The sequence below is a fragment of the Dasypus novemcinctus genome, chromosome 7 (assembly GCF_030445035.2).
Source record: "Dasypus novemcinctus isolate mDasNov1 chromosome 7, mDasNov1.1.hap2, whole genome shotgun sequence".
NCBI lineage: Eukaryota > Metazoa > Chordata > Mammalia > Cingulata > Dasypodidae > Dasypus > Dasypus novemcinctus.
Genome location: NC_080679.1, coordinates 44,547,200 through 44,573,701, shown reverse-complemented (window position 1 = coordinate 44,573,701; position 26,502 = coordinate 44,547,200). Strand labels below are relative to the sequence as shown.

Sequence of the window (26,502 nt, the reverse complement as noted above, 5' to 3'; positions counted from 1 at the left end):
TTTTTCTCCCATGCCCACCCCTCCCCCCCACCCCCAGTTGTCTGCTCGCTGTGTCCATTCGCTGTGTGTGCTCTTCTGTAACCGCTTCTATCCTTATCAGGCTTTCTTTCGCGCTGGGCGGCTCTCCTTACAGGGTGCACTCCTTGTTCGTGGGGCTCCCCTATGCAGGGCACTCCTTGCGCATATCAGCACTGTGCATGGGCCAGCTCCACATGGGTCAAGGAGGCCCGGGGTTTGAACCGCGGACCTCCCATGTGGTAGGCAGATGCCCTATCCACTGGGCCAAGTCTGCTTCCCCTCTAGAACTTCTTAGAGAGCCTCTACTGTAAATCTAAAGACCAGAGGAAAAAAATAAGTGGATTGGCTGGCCTTTCTAGACCATTCTTTTATCATGTTCCCCCCCTTTCTAATTGTGTAAGGTGAATAATTAATGGAAAATAATGTTTCTAGGATATGACCTAGATATAGTAGGGGTATATAATTAGCATGCCAAAAACCAAACCAAACCAAACCTGGATTTAATTAAAGGTCTTGGCAATTAAAAATGAATGTTTATTTATAAAAAAAAATTAAACCTTTTTTATATTAAAATTAAAGAAGTACATTGGAGAAGTGTTGTAGTAAGGAATATGCTCATAAGAGTGGGAATAAAAGCTGTTTATTTCCCTTTGGTTCCACCAACTCATAGAAAAACTTAGCTGTAAAGAAGCACAAGAATCACGCAATCTCTGACATAATTAAAACTGGGTAAACCACGATCAGTGTGTTCCATGAACAGCTTGCCAAGTATTTGTACGGGTCTTTTACAGCTACTGGGCAAATGGATTGGCATGAATAGTTATGTCTTTTATGTGTACATCATTAAGAGGTCGATAAGTCTTCTCATTTACTGGTAACTTCTCCAATTCATCTAGTGTCTCTAGACCATCTATTACCCTGAAAGAAAAACAGTTGTAATGTGTCAAAATTTCCTCAGATCGAAACATAGTATCTGTATATCTATAGCAATTATGGTCCCTTTAAGAGAAAAGGACCATGTCTTACAGTTCTGAGTTCTCTAGTTGAGTGGACAACAAAAATTTTATTGACTTGATTTTTTGCCATAGATATGGATCAAAATTCAGAAATAAAAATTCATTTCTATACCCTTAGTTAACAATAGCCGTGGTTAAGAACATTCCATCCAAAGTACCTAAACAACTACACTCTGCTCCATTCACACAGTCACACAATAGCTACAAATGGGTCAATTTAACCAGTAGCAAGGATTTCTTTGCTATAGGAAAAAATCAGAGAACGTATGTAGGGATGTTGCTATTATTATCAGTGTTGCCCTACAGAGAAGGTCCTGAAGTAGGAGGCCACTTTCCACTTTATTGCTAGATACAGTGTTTCTACTTTTTGCTTCTGGACAAAAAGCACTAATAATTTAAAAAAAGAAAAGAGAGAACATTGACAGCCTCCAGAAAACCCATTTCATGTTTTTACCAGAAAAAAAGTATTGAGAGCAATCCTTCAAATACGTGCTCTGGAAAGCTGAGTTTAAAACATGTACTAAGGGAAACGGACTTTGGCCCAGTGGTTAGGGCGTCCGTCTACCACATGGGAGGTCCGCGGTTCAAACCCCGGGCCTCCTTGACCCGTGTGGAGCGGCCATGCGCAGTGCTGATGCGCGCAAGGAGTGCTGTGCCACGCAAGGGTGTCCCCCGCGTGGGGGAGCCCCACGCGCAAGGAGTGCGCCCGTGAGGAAAGCCGCCCAGCGTGAAAAGAAAGAGCAGCCTGCCCAGGAATGGCGCCGCCCACACTTCCCCTGCCGCTGACGAAACAAGACGCAGCAAATAGACACCAAGAACAGACAACCAGGGGAAGGGGGGAAATTAAATAAATAAATCAATCTTTAAAAAAAAAATAAAATAAAAATAAAACATGTACTAAGAAAACAAGACTTTTTAAAGTCAGAGTGAAACTCAAATAAATTCCCAAAATTTACAGTAAAGAAAAGAAAACAGATTTATATCTCATTTTGCATTTTTACTAAAATACTTTAATCAAAACCTTTTGATTTTACTCTTAAATGCAGGACAATTAAAGTCTTTTAAATTATAAATTTAAAAGCCTTTCCTACCTTCCAGGTCAGTAAGAGAAACAGAGGATATAGGAAATATAGATCTGAGGAAAAAGGCGAGTAGAATTGAAGCAGGTCAGTCTAGTTATATATCTGGGAGAAGGGCCCCTCTGAGAATCTGAGGAAAGCTATGGCCCATCTCCCCAGAAAAATATGTGTACATTTCAAAGAACTTATGGATTTAAGGTTAAGAATCCTTGTTCAGGGGAGTGGATGTGGCTCAGTGGTTGAGTGCTGGCTTCCCACATACGAGGTCCTGGATTCAATCTCTGGCTCCTAGTACCCCCCCCCCGCCCCCCAAAAAAGAATTCTTGCTTCAACCTCTTCAGTTTTATCACAAGTCCAATAAGATAAGTTCTGCTAATTACTGATCAATAATTCTGAATGATGGGTTAAGGGAGAAAAAAGAAAAGGAACCTGGGCTATACACACACACACACACACACGGATTACCAGATGCTGTTACAGTTCATTAATCTCACTGATTATTAATAATTATAGATATATGTATATGAGATGAAAAAGAAATGTGGTAGAGTTTTCCATTTTTTAATCAATCTAATTCTGCCATTCAAACTGTTAAATTAAAAAAACTATTGAACCAATGCCTTTGTTATTGAGAAAAGTAAATGTTTTTTTGAATGAACAGATGAATTGACTTTCCAGGTATGGTGCTTGACAACAGATATTCTGGCAGACACTGCTAAATGCCTCCCTAGGATCATTCTCCCCTTTTTCTTACTCACAGAACACCAGTATTATTGAGAGTAGCAATGTGTCTGGCTAAAAAATATTTCCTGGTCTCCCTTGTAGGGAGCAAGCACCTTTTATCTTTCCTTCTTTCTGCCTGGAACACAGATGTTTTGACTGGAGCTGTGGTACCATAATATGACTGGAAGGTAAGTTTGAAATAGAAGGTAAAGATGGCGAAGAACAAAAACAGAAGCTTCTGGAACACAGATGACATAATGGCACCACCAAATCAGGCTTGAATACCATCTTATTTAAGCCACTCTTTTCCAGATCTGTTAGTTGTAGCCAAATGTTATTCTCAATGAAGACAGATACATTACTGTTAATTTATACAATGATCCTGAAAAAAGTATTGCCTCATTTTTATAAATACAGAAAATGAAGCTCAGAGAGGTTATAACGTTCCAGGGTCATAACTGTCCAGGGTCACAGACATTTAGCTCTCACACTGTTCTTTGCAATATTGTTTATGCTACTATCACAGCCACTCATATGCATTCCTTGTGTTGAAATCCCAAAGAAAACCACAACCAGAACACTCACTTTCCAAACACTGTGTACTTCATGTCCAAATGTGGCTGCTTGCCATAAGTGATGAAGAACTGGGATCCATTGGTGTTTGGGCCATTATTAGCCATGGATACAACACCTCTAACATTGTGCTGAAATAGACCAAAGCATGGATTTAACTGCATTTATGCATAAATATTCCAGATGCAGGACTGAAATAAGACATGCACTCTTGTTAAAAAAAGTTTTTAAATTCCTGGACCCCCCTCATTTGTGCTTGTTGTGTCTGTTCATTGTATGCTTGTCTTCCTGGGAACTGAACCCAGGATGTCCCATGTGGGAGGAAGGCACCTAATCACTTGAGCCACCTCCATTCCCTGCTTTGTGGTGTCTCTCATTATGTTTTCATCCTTGTGTCTCTTGATGCATCAGCTCTCCGTCTTGCTCGTCTTTTTTAGGATGCACCAGGGAACGGAACCTGGGACCTCCCATGTGGTAGGTAGGAGCTCAATTGCTTGAGCCACATCCACTTCCCAAGATATGCACTCTTTACCTTCCCAAAATTTAAGGGACTAAGAAAACATTAACCAGCTTCTGGTTAGAGTTTATCCCAATGTTCAGTTTCTATATTATCTGGATCACTGAAAACTTGTATTAAATTGTGTATCTATCAAATAACATTCTCTAATTAATTTCATTTTCACTGCGAAGAAGTATAGCCACAAACACTTTCAGCAAATACCAATATATAATACAAATAATCCTTACATTTATATTCAGTAACAGTATGCTGGCATGAAATGATTAGGTACACACAAAATCAAAATCCCCATGATCTCTTCACATGTACACTGGACTCTCACTAGTCTTTCTATCTGTAAAACAAGGGAGGTTGGTCTAGTTCAGGGGTCTATTTATAATTCAGTGCTCAAAAGGGCGAGGCAGATTATAAACTGGTAACTAGGAGGAGTATAAACATTAAGGAGTGGTGGCAAAAGAGTGTATTTGTTGCCTAAAAGCATTTAATTTTTCTTTTTTAACTGATGGCCAAGAGAATACATCTGTGGGTCTTTCACCCATGGGCAGTAAGTTCAGGGCCCCAGGATTAGATGATCTAAGGAAGGTCTCACCCAGGTCTAATATTCATGATACTATTTGTTATATAAGGAAATGTGTACAAAAATTAGAAGGACCTTACTGATGAGAAAGCTTGAAAGCATGACCAATAAGCATGTTATAGGAAGAGGCCCAAATATAAAATACACAATAGTAAACTCATCTGATTACTGTTTCTTCAGCTCTTCAGCAGGTAACAGTAATTGGAGAAACCACAGAGATGCCGTTACATCAAGATATTAATGCTTTAGTCTCCATAAAAGGTGGCTACCAATCAAATGTAATATTCCATACATATACAAGAATATATATACCATGTCCAAGTTAAAAAAGAAAAAGCATCCATTAACCTACTTCCCAAATTTAATTTTAAGAATTAATATTTAATTTAAGAATATTTACCAGTAAAATTTGGGATGAAGAGGAACCCATTTGTTCCTCTTCATTCCAACCCTCTGCTTCTCCAGGCAACCACGATTTTATTACATTTATATATACCTAAACAATATATTGTTTCCTCATGCTTATTTCTGAGCGCAATAACATGGATTCATTTTATTTGAAGTTTTCCAGGACTTGCTGTTTATGCTTAACATTCTGTTTCTAAGATTCATACATGTATATATAGCTGTCATTCATTGACTTTTCACTTTTGTTTATTCTATTGTTGAATACATTACAATATACCCAGTCTATGATCTAGATTTTGCTATTACAAATAGTACTCTAAAACACTCTTGCACATGTCTCTTGCTGCACATGCACAATAGTTTCTTTAGGGTAAACATCTGGGAATGGAATTTCTGAGTTACAGAGTATGTGAATATTCATATATACATATTCAATCCTAGTGTATAAGAAAATAGTTCTTAACTTTGGCTGTTAAGAATTACAGCCTGGGAAACCTTAAAATATACTCATGAACACAAACAACAATAAAAGTAACAAATAAATATATAGTCATGGTCCTAACCAGTCCTACTGTTTTTCCTAATTTTTAGGGGAGTAAGGCCCTGATAGTCTATATTTTCACAACTTTCACAGGTGCTTCTGTCATAGTCGAAATTGAAAATCACTTTTGGATGATAGATTAGTGCTATGGGAGCAGTCATTAATTAATGTTTAAAATATGGTTTTGTTCTTTTTTTAAGATTTTTCATTTATTTCTCTCCCCTTCCCCACCACCCCCGTTGTCTGCTCTCTGTGTCCATTTGCTGTATGTTCTTTTATGTCCGCCTGCATTCTTGTCAGGCGGCACTGGAAATCTGTGTCTCTTTTTGTTGCATCATCTTGCTGCATTACCTCTCGGTGATGGCGGTGCCACTCCTGGGCAGGCTGTGCTTTTTATCGCATGGGGTGGTTCTCCTTACAGGGTGCACTCCCTGTGCGTGGGGCACCTCTATGCGGGGGATCCCCTGCATGGCCCTGCACTCCTTGTGTGCAGTAGCACAGTGCATGGGCCAGCTCCACACGGGTCAGGAGGCCCTGGGCACCGAACCCTGGACCTCCTATATGGTAAGCAGATGCTTTATCAGCTGAGCCACATCTGCTTCCCTGGTTTAGTTCTAATTCAGGCAAAGGATGACTTTTTTTTTTCCCGAGGTACCAGGGGCCAGGGTTTGAACCCAGAACCTTGTATATGGGAAGCCAGTGCTCAACCACTGAGGCGTATCAGCTTCCCTAAGTTGGTTTTTTCATTTGCTTTTGCTTGTTGTTTGTTTTTTGAGGAGGCACTGGAAACTGAACCTGGGACCTCCCATGTGGGAGGTGGGTGCTCAACCACTTGAGCCACACCCATTCCCCAAGGAAGATTTTGAAAAATGTTTTATCATCTCCCAACCTCGACTCTTATAACAAAAGTAATATCTGCTCATGATAAAAAAGCAAAAAAAAGATAAAGTAATCACACCTAGCCTCAAAATCATGAGGTAATAACATTGCAGCAAATTTTTCAAACAATTTTTTTTCTGGACATAATTTAAAATAACTACAATATAATATACTAAATTACATATTCTGATTGAGGAGAATTAGTGTTTCCCCCCCCCAATTATAAAATAATTCTATGCAGATTTAAAGTTTGAAAGACAATACAATAAATTGTTAACTGAAGTTATCTTTTGTCTTTTTAAAAATAAGAATATTAGAAAAATACATTCTTCAGAAAGTTTGAAAATTCTGGAAAAAAAATAGCAAAGAAAATAAAATTCCTAACTTTACCATGGTGAAAATTTATTCAGATGTACTTCTCTTTACTTGTTGAGGGCTACTGTATACATTAAGAAAATATAATACAGAAATATTTACACATCCAACAGAAGATGATAAAAGTTTGATAAGCTTGAAAATGGGCACTATTTTCAACCAGGAGGTTTGACAGCCTTTCCTCCTCACTCTCAAAAAAGGCCAGTGACTCATATAATTCTACCTGAGTTTTTTGGTGAGACATTATGCTCCTTAGGTACATTATATATTAAACAAAAGATGAGCTCATATAATATTGAGATCTGTGTGATGGTGAGATTCTGGAATGTATGGCAGGCTAGAACTGCTATTTATATTTTTCCTCTGACATCACTTACCAAGTGCACAAAAACCACAAAAATGATGCTACCTTGAGTTATTATAACATAGGTGTCTAAGTTTCCAAGTGTAATGAAAGCATTTGAAAACACATTATGAAGCATTAGGGATATACCTTAAGATATTCACTGTATTCATCCTCAAACTTCTTGCCCCAGATACTGCTACCTCCTCTTCCAGTTCCTACAAGTCAAGCAAAACAAAAGAAGTATCTAATTAAAGTTGAAAAAGCGTTCATGGGTGTGTTTGTGTTTTGGAGACCCTATGTATATTTTCTGAAACTTAACGGCTAGTTTTAAGAGTAGCTGTTAATGGCTTCTGCTTAAAAATGTCTTGCTTTAGGAAGGTAGCTTGGTTATAAAATTCCCACATGTTTTTATTTTTAATTATTTTCCTACCCTCTTCATACTATATACCCAAATTTCCTAGATATTAATAGAATAACTTACCTGTTGGATCCCCTGTTTGAACCATGAAACCCTTGATATTTCTATGAAATATACAGCCATTGTAGTAATTACTGGCACAAAGAGCCAAGAAATTCTGAAAAGAGAAAAACAGTTATTGAAATAACCAATCATTTTTATAGAAAACATGATAGTAGCATATTTAAACTATGACTTTCTTTTGGCATTACTTTGAATAATGTCACTTTTCTGCCTAAAACACTTTAAATGGCTTCCTTCTGCTCTTGGAATAAAATTCAAAATCCTCAGCAGGGCCTAACAGGCCCTATATGGTGTACCTTACCTCTAAACATCTCAAATGATAATGCCCCCTTCTCTGTGTTTATACATTAACCCCATCAGCCTTCTGACAATTCATCCCAAAAGAGGCAGGCTTTCCTATCTCAGGGTCTTTGTACCTGCTGTTTCAATATATACCTGAAATGTTCTTTTTACATCTCTTTCCATGGAGATTACTTTGTTACTTTTTGGACACAGTTTAACTATTAGTTTCTTGGTTAGGCTTCATGTCCTCACCTTCCTCTCTTAAATAGTTCCTTTTCCATTATTCTCTATCCCAACACTTCATTTCCTTCAAGGCATTACCACTTTCTGGATTTACTTAAGCTTTTCACTGTCTTCCCAGCTAGAATATAAGTTCCCTGAAGGTAGGGAATGTCTCCTCTTCATCACTGTATCTCCAGATCCTGCCTGGCAAGATAGTCTTTCATAAATAACTGTTGAATAAATGAGTATTCACAGGAGACTCTTTTTCCTTATAGTCTTGTCGTTTAAACAAGTGAAACCATGTATAATAAATTATCTAATATCTTAATAATTGTTTATGTTTCCTGAGGAAAATGGATCAAAAGAAAAAACACCAATTACTCTATGGTTAGAGAAAAATTACCTACCCTTTCTTTGATTCACGTTTGACATCAGGAAAGGTAAGTGGAAATCAGGCTAGAAATTATGAGGGCTGGTTTTTCCTGACAATGATTTCAGACTTTTTTTTTTAAAGCTTAGGTGATTCAATTTCAAAATGGTTATGCTGGTGCATTAAGTCATTTTTTATAAGTTATGGTACTTACTTCACATGATTTAGGTGTCCTTTCACAGAAGACTTCTATCTTAATATCACCCACATCTGTATGCAGTGTTACTGACTAAAAGGGAGAGAGAATGTGAGATCAATGACATTTTTTTCACGTGACTTTATGTACTATATTATTCTGAGTCTGGATGTTCATAGATAATAATTTGAATAAGAGACAGAAAGAAACACTGCTTCAGTAATAACCTATTCACATAGCAGCTATGAGATAAGTTGTACTTTGTCCCCCAAATTTATTCCAACAGCAGCAGAAAAAAACACTGGAACATAAACATAAACATTAAGGTAAAATGGTATCTACACTAAACATTTTAAAGTAAATATTTTGATGGAAATAATCATTTTAAGTTTGAATTGTTTCATAGGTAAAAATTAAAGCAAATTATTATGTCAGCATTACTGATGTTAACAAAAAACCATCATCATTAATGATATTATGGAAAAATAGTAAGAAAATAGTAAAAACAGTTTCCACCATTTCTCTAATGCAACTTAATGTGGAGAAACAAGCTGAAAATCAATTCCTTTCTAGATTGAAGACAACAGACATAAGCCAGTATTACTAGATTCTAAATATGGAGAGGTATCCATAATGGTTTTTCTTGTCTGATTTTTTTTTTTTTTTTTTTGGTAGCTTGTATATTCCTTTGCTTCTACCAATCCAGAACAATGGAAAACTATTTCAAGGCTCCTTTTTAATTTTCTCTTCTTCTTATAATAATATCCAGTAGTAAGGAGGCCAGGTTAAAAATAGATAGGGATGGGGATGGGAAGCAGGGCAGTATTCTCATTGCTTATCTTCTACTTCAAACTCTAGTTGCTCCTTGTAAATCCAAAGTAAAAGTATCCATTTAAAATCATTTCACTTGGCTATATTCTTCAAACACTAAAGAATTGAAAAGTAATTTTGCTTATTTTTGTTTTTAGTCATTCTACTTTGTATGCTCCTACATGCCATCATTTCTCCATGTTGCCAAGGAAACTTCCATGCAGTCTTATTTCTCTTGACTTCTAAATTTCTAAAAATTACTTAAAATGAAAGGTATTCACAGAGTTCTATAAAACTTACCATTATTTTTTTTGATGGTTTCAGAAAGCACTGTTAATTTCTGATAGTCCTCTGGAGAAAAGCTTGGAAATGAGTCTCTATTCCCCAAAGAAAAAAGACATTATTTTTCCTCTTAATTCACACATACTTATCTCTTTAGTGCATCTTTACAAGAAAAGGCCTCAGATAGCTTCCCTTTACATAATAAAAATTCAGTTAGAGAAGTGATGAAGAGCCCTTAAGCGACTCCAGCCCCCAAACGAATACTTCCCTTCGCTCACTCCTCTTCAGGAGCCTCCTCCAAGTTCATCATCAAGCCGGTCACATTCCTGCCTTAAGGTCTTGGCCACCCCAAGTAAGTAAGTAAGACTTTTGCCTTTGTCTGGAACGCTTACACTCAGACATCCCGTACATTTAATTATTTCCCACGTTTCCAAGTCTTTGTTCAAATGTTAGGTTTCATTGACCTGACGACTCTATTTAAAATTATTTTAATCCTCGTACCCGGCCTATTTCCTTTTCCCCATAGTATTAATATTATATACTTTCCTTATTTACTGAATCTCTCTAACACCACCTTCCGCCCAGAATATTCACTAGAGGTATCCCAAGAACTGAAACAACGCCTACGATCTAGTAGGCGCTCAGCAAGTATTTGAACATGTGCACGAAAGAATGAATGACGGTACTCCATGCTTACTTCACCACTCGTTAGCACAGTTCTTGCATAAAATAGACAAGATGCAAGTGCCTGTGCCCGGTACGGGTCTGTCGGATCGAAATCATAGAGTTCCTTTTGGTCAGTGGGTCTGTACTGGCCTGTCGGACAGAAATCAGTTTCTTGTAGCCAGTTGGGAGCGGGCTCCAGCAAGGAGGACCGCCCTTCCTCAAGTCTCGGTCGCCCCACCTCCCTGGCTCAAACCAAAATGACTAGAACGAGGTGGACCATGTGATTTGTTGCTCATCTGGAAAACTTTGACAGTGGCCGTGAGCTCTATTCATAAGTACTTGGACAAGAGGCATAAATCGGGACTATACAGACCACCTGCAGAAGCGCCTTGGGTTCAGCTGTAACACCAAGTGGTCCACTTCCGCCGGCCCCTTACCATAGCCCCTTCCCTAAAGCCCCGAGAGCGCACGCTGGACCGGAAGTGACGTTTGAGGGCGTCTTTCTCGCAGCTGGTGAGTAATGGGCGACTGAAAAATCGGCACGGGACTTAGGGCGGTCGCGACAGTGCCTGGTTAGGACAGGCAGTGTCTGTTGTGGGGTTGCTGCGGGGAAAGGAGTCGTAAAAGGAGACTGGGGCGGAGAACTAGTCAGTCGCACGAGAATACAGGGCGCTCGTGGGCTGCAGTCCGCACTTCAGGACTTACTTGCTGTGCCACCTGGGCTCTTCACGGTCTTGGAAAAGGCGCTGAAGTGGCACTGAAATGAAAAGTAGGGAAAAGAGGGAACAGTGTGCAGGTTGTGGGCTCTACTGAACAAAAGCAAACACTGTGACTTTTAAGGCAGCTCTGTTCTCTGTGCTTTACGTTTAATTCTTGGGACAACTCAGCTTCAAATATTGAATAAGTACCCACGTCTTATATGAAATATTTTTTGCTTTAAAAATGTCCAAATCTTTTTTTTTTGCTTTTGAAAGCATTGTTATGCAAACTTTCTAAAAACTTAAAGGCTTATGGGCCAAGTGTCCTACATCTTTACCTCTCCCACCACTTGAGTGTGGCCTTGGTGTGGCAAGTGTTGATGGTTCTGGGGCAGGAGTTACTGCCTTTTCTTGGCATTGACCCTGCCCATTTGTGGAGTGGCCCACCTAATTGTCCCATGGTTCTGGTTGCTGGTAAAACACTTAAAAAAATTTAAAAAAGTATTATTTTTGGTAAATCATTTTTTAATGTACATACCACCCTAATTCCAAATTGTGCAGGGGAGGGGAGGCATTGACAGTGTTAGTCTGCAGTAAGCATTTAGTGTGTCTGTCTAGGCTGATAGAGATTTTTAAAAGATAGTTCCTGTTCTCAGATGGCTTTAGCACACTGGGCGAGAGGAACAGGAATATAACATGAGACAATATGGGTGGGGGCAGCATTGAAAAGGAAGGTTTGTTAGGGAAGGTTTTATGTAGGAAGTTGAAATAAGCTTGGAAGGAAGGGGAATATTTAGAGAAATCGAGAAGAGAAGAGAGTGATTGAGACAGGGGTGTGGGGAAACAAGAACAAGATTGTATGTGTATGTGAGTCAGGGGAGGGCATGAAAATTTATGCATTTTGTACCAGGTTTGTGTTAGGTGATCTTCATATATTAGTCATTTGGTTCTGTGGTGGCCTGTGAGATAGCTTGTAGTATCTCAGTTTTACAGATGAGGAAACAAGCTCAGAGAAGTTAAATTATTTGCTCAAGATACCATATACTTACCGTAAGTGGCAGAACCAGTATTTGAACCCACAGATTTGACTGTAGCTTTTTTGCCAGTATGCTTTCCTGCCTCAGAGGTCCAGCCCTAAAACATGTATATGTACCATTTTCTGTTTTTGTGACCAGATGCTTGGTTTTACTTGATTTCTGTATGTTGGCATCTTGTGTACGCCTGGTCCCCACGATAGTCCGGCTTGTCCATTCCCCGATCTGCAATCCTTCTCGTTCTTTAATGGATTTGAAAGCTCTCATTTCTTCCTTGAATGACTTTGCATCACTCTCGTTTGCTGAGAACTGGGACAATGTGGGATTACTGGTGGAACCAAGCCCACCACATACTGTAAACACACTCTTCCTGACCAATGACTTGACTGAGGAAGTGATGGAGGAGGCACTGCAAAAGAAGGCAGATCTCATTCTCTCCTACCATCCTCCTATTTTCCGACCCATGAAGCACATAACTTGGAAAACCTGGAAGGAGCGCCTGGTGATCCGGGCTCTAGAGAACAGAGTTGGAATTTACTCTCCTCATACAGCCTATGATGCTTTACCCCAGGGAGTCAACAGCTGGTTGGCTAAAGGACTTGGTAAGAAGCCTCTTATTCCTTCATAATATTTTTTCTACAAGCACTTTAAAGGTTTAGAATGCCGTATAAGTGAACATTTACACGACTTAGCAGGGGAGGGCATTATCCTATGTTTATGTAATATATTTTAGAATAATGTTGCTGAAATATGTCAATTAAATTGCATTTGAAAAATGAAACATTTTTATCTTGAATAAGGAGAACAAAAGTCTTGATTGCTGGACTGAGCTTTTTAAACAATTATTAATTTTTAATTGTGGCAAAATGTATGTAATATAAAAATCATTTTAACCATTTTAAATGAACATTTCTTTAACATTAAGTACATTCACAGTATGGTATAACTTTCACCAAATCTATTTCCAGACTATTTTCATCATTCCAAACCAAAATGTATATGCATTTAGCAGTAACTCCCCATGCCCTCCTCTCTCCACCCCTGGTAACCACTATTCTGCTTTCTGTCTCTAAAAATTTGTTTATTCTAAGTATTTAAGAGAAATTATATGATATTTGTCCTTTTGTATCTGGCTTATTTCTCTCAACAGGGTGTCTTCAAGATTCATCTGTGTTGTAGCATGTACCAGCACTTCTTTTTTTAAAATAACTGAATAATATTCCATTGTATGTATATACCACATTTTATTTATCCATTCTTCAATTGATGGACACCTGGATTGCTTCCATCTTTTGGTAGTTGTGAATAATGCTGCTGTGAACATGGGTGTGCAAATATTTGTTTGAGTTCCTGCTTTCATTTCTTTTGGGTATGTACTTGGAAGTGGATCATATGGTAATTCTATGTTTACTTTCTGAGGAACCGCCATTTTGCATTCTCATCAACAATATACAAGGGTACCTATTTCTTTGCATCATTGCCAACACTTCTTATTTTCAGTTGTTAAAATAATAGCTGTCCTAGTGGGTGTGAAATGGTATCTCATGGTAGTTCTAATTTGCATCTCAAATGGCTAATTATGTTGAGCATATTTTCAAATACTTATTGGCCATCTGAATATATTCCCTGGAGAAATATCTTTCAAATCCTTAGTCCATTTTTTAAGTTGGGTTGTTTGTCCTTTTGTTGATGGGGTGTAGGAGTTCAGGATATTGAACCTTTATCACATATATGGTTTCCATGTATTTTCTCCCATTGTGTAGGCTGTCTTTTCACTTGATTGATAATGTCCTTTCATACACAAAGGTTTTAAATTTTGAAGAAGTTAATTTTATCTGTTTTCTTCCTTTGCTGCTTGTGCTTTTGATGTAAAATCTAAATACCAATTGCCTACTACAAGGTTCTGAAGACATTTACTAATGTTTTCTTCTAGGAGTTTTATAGTATTAGTTCTTATATTTAAATTGTTGATCGATTTTGAATTAATTTTTTTCTTTTATTTTTACTTAGGAGGTACTGGGGATTGAACCCAGGACCTAGAACATGGGAAGCAGATGCTCACCCACTGAGCCATATCTGCTTCCCAGTGAGAGCTGGCCTTCTCATTTGTTTGTTTTGTTTTTAGGAGGTACCAGGGAATATACGTGGGACCTCACACATGGGAAGCAGGCACTCAACCACTTGAGCTACATCCACTCCCTGTGAATTAATTTTTGTATATGGTGAGAGATAGGGATCCAAATTCATTCTTTTGCATGTGGATTTCCAATTGTTCCAGCACCATTTGTTAAAGACACTATCTTTTCCCGTTGACTAGATGTGGTACCCTTATAAAAAATCAACTGTCCATAGATCTGTGGATATCTCTCTGGACTCTTAATTCTATTCCTTTTGCCAGTACTACACTGTTTAATTATTGTAGCTTTATAGGAAGTTTTGAAATTGGGAAGTATGATCCTTAAACTTTGTTCTATCTTTTCAAAAGTGTTTTGCCTATTTGGGGGCCCTTGCAATTCTATATAAATTTTAGGATCATCTTTTCTATTTCTGCAAAAAGGGCTGCTGAAATTTTGATAGGGATTGCTTTAAATTTACAGATTATTTTTTTAAAGATTTTTATTTATTTATTTCTCTCCCCTTCCCTGCCCCGCCCCCCAGTTGTCTGCTCTCTGTGTCCATTCGCTGTGTTCTTCTTTATTTTATTTTTATTTTTTAAAAATTTATTTCTCACCCCTTCCCCTCCCCACCCCAGTTGTCTGTGTGTTCTTCCTTGTCTGCTTCCATTGTTGTATTGTTGTCGGTGGCACCAGGAATCTGTGTCTCTTCTTGTGTCATTTTGCTGTGTCAGCTCTCCGTGTGTTCAGCCACCACTCCTGGGCAGGCTGAACTTTCTTTCACGCTGGGCAGCTCTCCTTACGGGGGAGCACTTCTTGTGCGTGGGGCTCCCCTACGCGGGGGACACCCCTGCGTGGCACGACACTCCTTGCGCGCATCAGCACTGCGCATAGGCCAGCTCCACACGGGTCAAGGAGACCCCGGGTTTGAATCATGGACCTCCCATATGGTAGGCGGACGCCCTATCCATTCCGCCAAGTCCGCTTTCCTCCCTGTGTTTTTCTGTGTCTGCTCGTATTCTTGTCAGCTGCACCGTGATCTGTCTTGTTTTGTTCCGTCATCTTGCTGAGTCAGCTCTCTGTGTGTGCAGTGCCATTCCTAGGCAGGCTGCACTTTTTTCGTGCTGGGCGGCTCTGCTTACGGGTACACTCCTTGCACTACACGGGGGGACACCCCGTGCATTGCCGGCGGGGGAGGGGGTGCATTGCCGGCGGGGGAGGGGCGGGTCGCGCTGCTGGCACGGATGTTGGTTTCGCTTTCTCCGTGGCTGCTGCCTTGGTGGCTGCTGGAAGCCTTTCTCACACCGCCTTCGCGAGCTGTGGGATGTCGACACACCTCACCAGCCGTGTACCGGGGACTGCTGGCCGGGGCTGCTAGTCAGCGAAGGGGACCATGCTACAAACTCACGCAAGCCACTGGCCAGGAGAAGTAGACAGCTTTATTGGCAGAAGCGGGGGAGCCAGGGCGCGCGGGCTTATGCGCGATCTGCGAGCGAGTCCGGGGAAGGGGTAGTAGACGGGAGTTATATAGGGTGAACGCGGAAACATTATCTGATTGGTTGGGACAGCAATATGTCTATATATGGAAACTATAGATTTACTAGACAAAATGGCGGAAGGAGAGGAAATGGCGGCTCGGCGCATGTGCACCATCCTCGCCCCGTGACTCAGCGCTTTAAAGACCATCCCTGAGTTTACTCAAGGGCATGTGGGGGCTAGAGTTTACTCATAGTCTTGTGTCTTGTAGCGCAAGTCTCATGGCTTGGACAGGTGCACTGTCGGGCCTTCCCTCAGTGCATGGTACAGCACTCCTTGTGTGCATCAGCACTGCCCGTGGGCCAGCTCACCACACCGGTCAGAAGAGTCTGGGTTTGAACCCTGGACCTCCCATGTAGGCAGACGCTCTATCCGTTGAGCCAGATCTGCTTCCCACATTGATTTTCTTAAGTGGAACCATCCTTGCTTTCCTGAAATAAATTCTACTTGGTCATGTTGTATAATCTTCCCCCCCCCCTTTATTAGAGACATTATGGGTTTACAGAACAATCATACATAAAATACAGGATTCCAGTTAACTACCCAATTAACTACCCTATTATTAACATTTTGCCTTGGTCTGGAATATTTGTTAAAATTGATAAAAGCACATTTTTATAATTGTACTATTAACTATAGTCCATGGTTTAACCTATGGTTCATGGTTTGTATATTGTATTTCTGTGAATTTTTTCTTAATTCTTATTCTGTTACCGTATAAACAACCTGATGTTTCCCCTTTTAACCACATTCAGATATATAATTCCATGCTAATTATGTTCACAGTGTTGTGCTATAATCACCACTATCCATTTTCAAAACATTTCAGTCATTCCAAATAGGAACCCTGTACATTTTAAGCCTTAACTTCCCATTTCTTATCTGCATCCTGTTCCTTGGTAACCTATATTCTAGATTCTGACTCTGAGTTTGCTTATTCTAATTATTTCATATCAGTGAGATCATACAGTATTTGTGTTTTTGTGTCTAGCTTATTTCACTCAACATGATGTCTTCCAGATTCATCCATAATGTCAAATATATCAGAACTTTGTTTCTTTTATGGCTGAATAATATTCCATTGTATTTATGTACCGCATTTTGTTTATCTACTCATCAGTTTATGGACACTTGGATTACTTCCATTTTTGGCAGTTATAAATAATGCTGCTATGAACATCCTTTCAATATACTATTGGATTGAGGTTGCCAGTATTTTGTTGTAGATTTTTACATCAATATTCATAAGGGAAATTGGTCTATAATCTTTTATTGTAATGTCTTTATGTGGCTTTGGTATCGGGGTAATAATGCTTGCATCATAGAATGAGCTAGGAAATAATCTCTCTTCTTCTATTTTTCAGAAGCATTGGAGAAGGATAAGTGTTAAATCTTTACATATTTCGTAGAATTCAACAGTGAAACCATCCAGTCCTGGACTTTTCTTTGTTGGGAGGTTTTTGAATACTAATTCAGTCTTTTTACTTGCTATAGTTTGGTTGAGGTTTCTCTTTCTTCCATGTCAGAGTAGGTAATTTGCCCATTTCCTCTAGGTTTTCTAATTTGTTTGCATATAATTGTTCAGAGTTCCCTTTTATAATTATTTTTATTTCTGTAAGGTCACTAGTGATATCCCCACTTTTATTTCTGATTCAGTTAACTCTTGCTAAAGGTTAGTCAATTTTATTGATCATTTCAAAAAGCCAACTTAGTTTTGTTGATTCTTTTCATTATTTTTTTAATAAAATTTAAAAATTTTTTTGTTATTTAAAAATTTTATTTTGTGCACTTAATTGAAAATATAAACAATTAAAAACAAAAAAGGAAACAGTTGAATAAAAACATACATTTCTCATTTAAATGTACTAGATGCATATACTTTTTTTTGAATCATACAATATTTTACACAATATATTTGGTTCATAGTAATGCAGTCATACAGTATTTGTCTTTTTGTGTCTGGCTTGCTTCAACATAATGTCGTTCAGGTTCACCTATGTTGTCATATGCTTTACAACTTCATTTCTTCTTACAGCTGCATAATATTCCATTGTGAAAACAGACCACAGTTTGTTTTTCCATTCATCTGTTGATGGACAACCTGTGTTATTTCCAGCTTTTGGCAATCGTGAATAGTGTCGCTATGAACATCAGTGTGCAGATGTCCGTTTGGTCAGTGCTCTCAGTTCTTCTGCCTATATACCCAGTAGCGGTATTGGAGGGTCACGTGGCAAGTCCATATTCAACCTCTTTAGGAACTGCCAAACAGTCCTTCACAGCGGTTGTACCATTCTGCATTCCCACCAACAGTGAGTGAGTAAGTGTTCCCTATCTCTCCACATCCCCTCCAACACTTGTAGTTCTCTTTTTAATAGTGGCTATTCTGATAAGTGTGAAATGAGATCTCATTGTAGTTTTGATTTGCATTTTCTTAATCATTAGTATCATTAGTGATGTTGAGCATTTCCTCATGTGTTTTTTTTTTTTTTGCCATTTGTATTTCTTCTTTGGACAAGTGTCTACTCAAGTCTCTTGCCCATTTTTTAATTGGGTCATTTGTCTTTTTATTGTTGACTTGTAACATCTCTTTATGTATCCTGAATATTAAACCCTTTTCTGACATGTGATTTCCAAATATTCTCTCCCATTGAGTGGGCTACCTTTTCACCCTTTGACAAAGTCCTGGGAGGTGCAAAGGTCTTTAATTTTGAGGAGGTCCCATATATCTATTTTTTCTTTTGTTGTGTGTGCTTTGGGTGTAAGGTCCAAGAAGCTACCACCTACTACAAGGTCTTGAAGATGTTGCTCTGCACTTTCTTCTAGTAGTTTTATGGTCCTGGCTTTCATATTCAGGTCTTTGATCCATTTTGAGTTGATTCTTGTATAGGGTGTGAGATAGGGGTCCTCTTTTTTTCTTTTAGTTATTGCTATCTAGTTGTCCCAGCACCATTTGTTGAAGAGACTGTTTTGTCCCGTTAACATTGACTTGGTAGGTTTGTTAAAAACCAGTTGACTTTATAGGTGAGAGTTTATTTCTGGGTTCTTAATTCTATTCCACTGATTGGTGTGTCTAGCTTTATGCCATTACCATGCTGTTTTGACCACTGTAGTTTTGTAATATGTTTGAAGGTCAGGCACTGAAATTCCTCCTACACCGCTCTTCTTTTTTAGAATGCATTTGACTATTTGGGTGCACTTTCCCTTCCAAATGAATGTGGTAAGTGCCTTTTCTAATTCTGTAAAGTAAGCTGTTAGGATTTCATTGGTATTGCATTGAATTGAATCTATAAATCAGTTTGGGTAAGATTGACATCTTCACGATATTTTTTCTTCCAGTCCATGAACACGGAATGTCTTTCCATTTGTTTAGGTCATTTTTTATTTCTTTCAGCATTGTTTTTTATTTTTTTGCATATTGGTCCTGTACTTCTTTAGTTAACTCAACTCCTAGGTATTTGAGTCTTTTTGTTGCTATTGAAAATGGAATTTCCCCCCTGAATTCCTCCTCAGCTTATTTAGTACAAAAACATTACTGATTTTTGTGTATTGATCTTGTATCCTACCACTTTTCTGAACTCATTTATTAGCTCAAGTAGCTTTGCTGTGGATACTTCAGGATTTTCTAAGTACAGGATTGTGTCATCTGCAAACAGAGTTTTATTTCCTCTTTTCCTATTTGGATGCCTTTAATTTTTTTTTCCTATTGTAATTGCCCTAGCTGGAACTTCTAGTACAGTATTGAATAACAGTGGTGACAATGGGCATCCTTGTTTTGTTCCTGATCTTAGAGGGAAAGCTTTCAACTTTTCCCCATTGAGTATGCTCTTGGCTGTGGGTTTTTATAAATGCCTTTTATCATATAGAGGAATTTTTCTTCTCTTCCTATCTTTTGAAGTGTTTTTTTTTTTTTAATCAAAAAAGGGTGCTGGATTTTGTCAAATGCCTTTTCTGCATCAATTGAGATGATCATGTGTTTTTTTCCCTTCAATTTGTTAATGTGGTGTATTACATTGATTGATTTTCTTATGTTGAACCAGCCTTCCATACCAGGAATAAATCCCACTTGGTCATAATATATAAGTCTTTTGATATGCTGTTGGATTTGATTTTCAAGTATTTTGTTGAGAATTTTTGTATCAATGTTCATTAAAGAGATTGGTCTGTAATTTTCTTGTAGTATCTTTATCTGGCTTTGGTATTAGGGTAATGTTAGTGTCATAAAATGTGTTGGGTAATTTTCCCTCCTCTTCAATTTTTTGGAAGAGTTTAAACAGGATTGGTGTTAATTTTTTTTGAAATGCTTGGTAGAATTCACCTGTGAAGTCATCTGGTCTTGGACTTTTCTTTCCTGGAAGATTTTTGATGATGGAGTCAATCTCCTTAAATGTGATTGATTTGTTATTTCTTGTAGCGTCAGTTTAAGTTGGTTGTGCATTTCTAGGAATTTGTCCATTTCATCTAGGTTGTCTAGTTTGTTGATATACAGTTTCTTATGATATCCTCTTATGATTCTTTTTGTTTCTGTGGGATCACTTGGAACTTCCCCTCTTTCATTTATGATTGTATTTATTTGCATCTTCTCTCTCTCTCTTTTTTAGGGGTTTGTCACTTATTGATGTTCTCAAACAACCATCTTTTAGTTTTGTTGATTTTCCCTATTGTCTTTTTATTCTCAATTTCATTTATTTCTGCTCTAATCTTTATTATTTCTTTCCTTCTTCTTGCTTTGGGATTGGTTTGCTGTTCTTTTTCTAGTTTCTCTAGTTGTTCAGTTAAATCTTTGATTTAGCTCTTTCTTTTTTAATATAGGCATTTGGGCTGTAAATTCCCTTTTAACACTGCCTTTGCTGTATCCCATAAGTTTTGATGTTGTGCTCTTGTTTTCATTTATCTCAATATGTTTTCTTTTTTTTTTAAAGATATATTTTATTTTATTATATTTAAAGATTTATTTTATTTGTCTCCCTCCTCTTCCCCCACCCCCCACCCCAGTTGTGTGTTCTCTGTGTCCATTTGCTGCACGTTCTTCTTTTTGTCCGCTTCTGTTGTTGTCAGTGGCATGGGAATCTTTGTTTCTTTTGATTGCATCATCTTGCTGTGTCAACTCTCATTGTGTGTGGCACCATTCCTGGGAAGGCTGCACTTTCTTTCACGCTGGGTGGCTCTCCTTACGGGGCGCACTCCTTGCGCGTGGGGCTCCCCTACGTGGGGAACACCCCTGCGTGGCAGGGCACTCCCTGCGTGCATCACCGCTGCACATGGGCCAGCTCCACATGGGTTAAGGAGGCCCGGGGTTTGAACCGCGGACCTCCCATGTGGTAGGTGGACTCCCTATCCACTGGGCCAAGTCTGCTTCCAAGATTTATTTTTATTTCTCTCCCCCCCCCCCCCCATGTTGTCTGTTCTCTGTGTCTGCTTCTGTTCTTGTCAGCGGCACTGGGAATCTGTGTCTCTTTTTGTTGTGTCATCTTGCTGCATTCAATATGTTTTCTGATTTCACTTGCAATTTCTTCTTTGACCCACTGATTATTTAGGAGTGTGTTGTTCAGCCTCTACCATTTGCAAATTTACTTTTTTCCTGTCTATTATTATTTTTAAAGATTTATTTTAATTATTTTTCTCTCCCCTCCCCATTGTCTGCTCTCTGTGTCCATTCGCTGTGTGTTCTTCTGCGTCCACTGCATTATCTTGTGGCACTGGGAAACTGCGTCTCTTTTTTGTTGCGTCATCTTGCTGCGTCAGCTTTTCGCGTGCAGTGCCACTCCTGGGCAGGCTGTGCTTTTTTCATGCGGGGTGACTCTCCTTACAGGGTGCACTCCTTGTGTGTGGGGCACTCCTACGCGGGGGTGCCCCTGCATGGCATGGCACTCCTTGCATGCGGCAGCACTGTGTATGGACCAGCTTACCACAGGGTCAGGTTGCCCTGGGGATTGAATCCTGGACTCTCCATATGGTACATGGACGCTCTATCGACTGAGCCACATCCGCTTCCCTCCTGTCTATTATTGTTTTCCAGTTTCATTCCCTTGTGATCTGAGAAGGTGCTTTGTATAATTTCAGTCTTTTTATATTTATTGAGAGCTGCATTGTGCCCTAACATGTGGTCTATCCTGGAGAAAGATCCATGGGCACTTGAGAAGATTATATAACCCACTGAGCTTAGATGCAGTGTTCTGTATATGTCTGTTAGGTGTTTATCATATTGTTCAAGTTCTCTGATTCCCTGTTGATCTTCTGTCTAGTTATTCTATCTAATGATGTGAGTGGAATGTTGAAGTCTCCAATGATTATTGTAGAGATGTCTATTTCTCCCTTCACTTTTGCCAGTTTGTCTCACGTATTTTGGGGCACTCTAGTTAGGTGCATAGATATTTATTACTATTATATCTTCCTGTTGGATTGCCCTTTTATTAATATATTATGGCCTTCTGTATCTTTCATAACTTTTTTGTTATTTAAGTCTGTTTTGTCTGATATTAGTATAGCTACCCCTGCTCTTTTCTGATTACTATTCGTGTGGAGTATCTTTTACAATGTTTTACTTTCAGCTGGTTTGTATCTCTAGGTCTAAAGTAGGTTTCTTGTAAGCAGCATATGGATGGCTCATGTTTTTTTACCCATTCTGTCAGCATGTATCTTTCACATTCAATGATATTACTGTAAATGCACTTTTTACTTCCTCCATTTTATTCTTTGGTTTTCATATGTTATACCTTATTTCTGTCTGTCCTTTATACTCTTTTAGTTATCCTTCCTACTATTCTTTTTTTCTATTCTCTTCTCCAACCGTGTCTCTCCTGTCTTTTTCTTTCAGATTCTAAGGCATACTTAATTTTTTAATTTTTATTTTCATTTATTTATATTATTAAATTCTTTTTTTTTTTAAGATACATAGATCACAAAAAATGTTACATTAAAAAATAAGAGGTTCCCACATACCCCACACCCCAACCCCCCACTCCTCCCACATCAATAACCTCTTTCATCATTGTGGCACATTCATTGCATTTGGTGAATACATTTTGGAGCACTGCTGCACCGCATGGATTATAGTTTACATTGTAGTTTACACTCTTCCCCAGTACATTCAGTGGGTTATGGTGGGATATATAATGTCCAGCATCTGTCCTTGCAATATTATTTACAAAGGTGTACTTTAATATTTCCTGCTAAGGTGGATTCTCTTTTGCAAACTCACTTAGTTTCTGTTTGTTTGTGAATATTTTATGCTCACCTTCATATTTGAAGGACAATTTTGCTGGATAAAGAATTCTTAGCTGGCAGTTTTCACCTTTCAGTATCCTAATTATATCATACCACTGTCTTCTCGCCTCCATGTTTTCTGAAGATAAATCTGCAGTCTTACTGGATGTCCCTTGTATGTGATGGTTTGCTTCTTCCTTGCTGCTCTGAGATTTTCTCTTTATCTTTGACATTTGATGTTCTGAGTAGCATGTGTCCTGGAGTAGGTCTGTTTGTATTTATTCTGATTGGGGTACACTGCTTCTTGGACATTTAAGTTCATTTCTTTCTTGAGAGATGGGAAATTTCTTGCTATGATTTCCTCAAATACTCTTTCAGCCCTTTTTCCCTTCTCTTCTCCTTCTAAAACGCCTATGACACGTATATTGTTGCATTTTGTGTTGTCATTCTACTCTCAGAGCCCCTGCTCCATTTTTTCCATTCTTTTCTCTCTCTGTTCTTTTCTGTCTTCAATTGTAGCTATTTTGTCTTTAGTATCGCTTACTCTTTCTTCTATCATGTTAAGTCTCCTGTTGTATGCTTCAACTGTGTTTTTGATCTCACCTATTGTGTCTTTCATTCCCATGAGCTCTGTTACTTTTCCGTTAAGTATTTAAAATTCTTCTTTGTACTTGCTCAATGTCGTCGTCTTCTTTTTTAAAAGATTTTATTTATTTCTCCCTCCCTTTACCCTGTTGTCTGCTTTCCGTGTCCATTTGCTATTCATTCTTCTTTGTCTGCTTGTTTTCTCATTAGGCAGCTCCGGGAACTGATCCTGGGACCTTCTGGAATGGGAGAGAGGCAATTACTCTCTTATGCCACCTCAACTCCCTGTTCTGCTCTGTCTTCTTACCTTCTCTCCTTTGTTTTTCTTGTTGTGTCATTCGGCCATGCCAGTTCTCCGTGTAGGCCAGCTTTCCTGTGCTGGGCAGCATTTTCGCATGGGTGGGCACTCTGCGTGGGCCAGCTCGCCGCGTGGGCCACCTTGCCCTCACCAGGAGGCCTGGGCATCGAACCCTGGACCTCCTATATGGTAGACAGGAGACCAGTTGGTTGATCCACATCCGTTTCCCTCAGTGTCTTTTTTTTTTTTAATTGTTTGTTTATTTTTCTTTATTTTTTTAAATGTTACATTAAAAAAATATGAGGTCCCCATAGGCCTCCATCCCCCTCACCCCACTCCTCTCACATCAACAACCTCTTTCATCATCGTGGCATCAGTGTCTTCTTAATGTCATTTATCTCTTTAGCCATATTGTCTTTCAACTCATTAATTTGATTTTTGTAATTTGTACGCATATTGCTGATTAATTCTCTCAAATTCTGTCTTCTGGGGCTTTGATATATTCCCTTTCTTAGGCCTTGTCTTCTATTTTCTTAGTTTGGCTTGTACTTTTTTGCTGATTATCTAGGCATCTGATTAGCATGTAGTTTATTTACTCAGTTTCTTTCTCTTTTGTAGGGATTTACTGGCAGCAGGCTGTATTACCACTGCTCTTTGTTTCTTGGCTCAACCTGAATTGTACAACTGTCCTGCTGGTTGCTCAAAACTGGGCACTGGGACCCACTAATTGTTTGTAGAGTCACTTCCTAAGTAAGGCCTTGGAGAAGGAGGTTTTAGAGGCCAGAAAAAGCCTCTCATTTATTTATTATTTTATTTATTTTTATTTATTTATTCCACCCCCCCCTTGTGGCTGGCTTGCTGTCTGTCTTTGTGTCCATTCGCCGCTCATTCTTTTGTGTCTGCTTGTCTCCCTTTGTTGCACCAGCTCTCCACAGGCGTGGGCCATCAGCTCTCTGTGGGGGTGGGCCAGCTTGCCTTCACAAGGAAGCCCCGGGACATGAACCCAGGGCCTCCCATATGGTAGACGGGAACCTAATCGATTGAGCCACAGTGCTTCCCTCTCCTACTGATTTTTAATTTTCTTGGGTGTACTTCCTTGGTCTGCGAGCAGATGATGCTCTTTGGCAGATCTCAGTTCAATTCCTGGTCGGAGTGTATTTGTTGCTACACAGAGTAGATGGATGTGATAGGGCTTCCTCTCTGGAGGCTCTGAGCCTTGTAATTCAAACTTTCTCTGAGACTGTTCTCCAGCCTTCTCTGGCAGCCCCCTCCATTTTCCCAGGTTGGAAATCTTTCCAGTTCCCTCTGAGTCCTCAGTAATCAGTCCCTTTTTGTAGAGATGGAGATTGGGAGGATTGTATATCTTTAGCCCCTTGCCGGCTCCAAGGCAGTGGTGCAGCCCCACCTGGCCTGGAAGGGCTCATGGGACATAGTGGACCAAACTTGTGGGTCAGAAGCTGAGTCAGCCTTAGTCTATGTCCCTCTCTCTCCCCTTTCCTGGGGTAGTAGATTCCTGGACCCCCTTTGTCTGTAGTTGCAGGCCCAGAGTCCTGAGAAATCTAAAGAGTCTTTAGTGTGGGGTTTGTGCCGGGAGCAGCAGATGCTGGTTTCAACGCACAGTTCTGTTGTTTTGATTTCCCTCCTTTGTTCCTCACTCCTCTGGGCGGTGTCCAGCCTTCCCCTGCTGCCCTAAACCCTAGAAGATCTTTTTCTAGGCTGTTTCAGCCTGTCCTCTAGCTATTTTTCCTCCACATTTTGTTTATCCATTAATCAACTGTTGGACACTTGGGTTGTTTACATCTTTAGGCAATTGTAAATAATGCACTTTTAACATCGGTGTGCAAAAGTCTGTTCATGTCACTGTTTTCAGTTCTTCTGGATATATTCCTAGCAGATTAATTGCTGGATCATACGGCAGGTCTATATTTAGCTTCCTGAGGAACCGCCAGTCTTCCACAGAGACTGCGCCATTTTAAATTCCCACAAACACTGAAGGAGTGTTCCTATTTCTCCATGTCCTTTCCAGCACTTGTTGCTTTTCTGTTTTTCTTTTCCTTAATTTTTAAAATAATGGCTATTATATGAGTTGAGAGATGATATCTCATTATCATTTTGATTTTTATTTCCCTAATAGCTAGTGATAGTGAATGTTTTTTCATGTGCTTTCTTGCCATTTGTATTTCCTCTTTGGAGAAATATCTGTTTAAATCTTTTGCCCATTTTTAAATTGGATTGCTTGCTCTCTCCTTGTTGAGTTGTATGATCTCTGTATAGCATGGAAATCAAACTCTATATACCATGGAAATTGGCTATATGGTTTCCAAATATTTTCTTCCATTGAGTGGGCTGCCTTTTTGCCTTTTGGAAAAAGTCCTTTGAATCACAGTGGTGTTTAAGTTTGAGGACATCCCATTCATCCATTTTTTTTTTGTCGTTGCTTTTGCTCTTGGTATAAGGTTTAAGAATCCACCAGGTCTTAAAGATGTTTCCCTATATTTTCTTCTAAGAGTTTTATGATTATAGCATTTATATTTACATCTCTCTTAGTCTGCCACAGAGCTGTTGATGCAAAGTACTGGAAATGTGTTGGCTAAAGGGGGTTTATGTGGGTTCAAAGCTTACAGTTCTGTGGTTGTGAAAAGTCCCAACTCAAGGTACCATAATAGTTGT

General features: G+C 39.1%; 2 protein-coding genes across 6 annotated transcripts in view; one reads left to right on the top strand and one right to left on the bottom strand.

The window, feature by feature from the left end:
• Positions 1-642: 642 nt before the first annotated feature.
• On the bottom strand, positions 643-10,817 carry PPIL3 (peptidylprolyl isomerase like 3). 3 transcript variants are annotated; one of them, XM_012525328.4, is made up of 7 exons: positions 10,738-10,817; positions 9,717-9,793; positions 8,625-8,699; positions 7,537-7,630; positions 7,203-7,270; positions 3,422-3,540; positions 643-936 (listed from the first exon to the last, which is right to left on the bottom strand). In XM_012525328.4, the coding sequence occupies exons 2-7, from the start codon at positions 9,717-9,719 to the stop codon at positions 810-812; spliced, it is 486 nt and encodes a 161-aa protein (XP_012380782.1). In that variant the 5' UTR covers positions 9,720-9,793; positions 10,738-10,817; the 3' UTR covers positions 643-809. The 3 variants fall into 3 exon arrangements, with proteins under 3 accessions (XP_012380782.1, XP_071072300.1, XP_004458980.1); XM_071216199.1 differs by having other exon boundaries at positions 10,741-10,783; XM_004458923.5 differs by lacking the exon at positions 10,738-10,817 and adding an exon at positions 10,396-10,632.
• NIF3L1 (NGG1 interacting factor 3 like 1) overlaps positions 10,729-26,502 on the top strand; it is a 40,604-nt gene continuing 24,830 nt past the window's right edge. Inside the window, exons 1-2 of one of the 3 annotated variants that reach the window (XM_004458928.5) lie at positions 10,729-10,877; positions 12,238-12,698. In XM_004458928.5, coding sequence (XP_004458985.1) covers positions 12,263-12,698 — 436 coding nt within the window. In that variant the 5' untranslated portion in view covers positions 10,729-10,877; positions 12,238-12,262. Of the gene's footprint in view, positions 10,878-10,913; positions 10,937-10,995; positions 11,134-12,237; positions 12,699-26,502 lie in introns of those variants that run through there. The other 2 variants (XM_071216198.1, XM_004458927.5) reach the window with 2 other exon arrangements.

Excerpts from the sequence above, each read along its gene's own strand:
- PPIL3 (XM_012525328.4), bottom strand. Across the intron at positions 7,631-8,624 it reads GGACACCTAAATCATGTGAA|AATTTCTTGGCTCTTTGTGC; the intron begins GTAAGTACCATA and ends TTCTCTTTTCAG. Across the intron at positions 3,541-7,202 it reads AATACAGTGAATATCTTAAG|CACAATGTTAGAGGTGTTGT; the intron begins GTATATCCCTAA and ends GGTCTATTTCAG.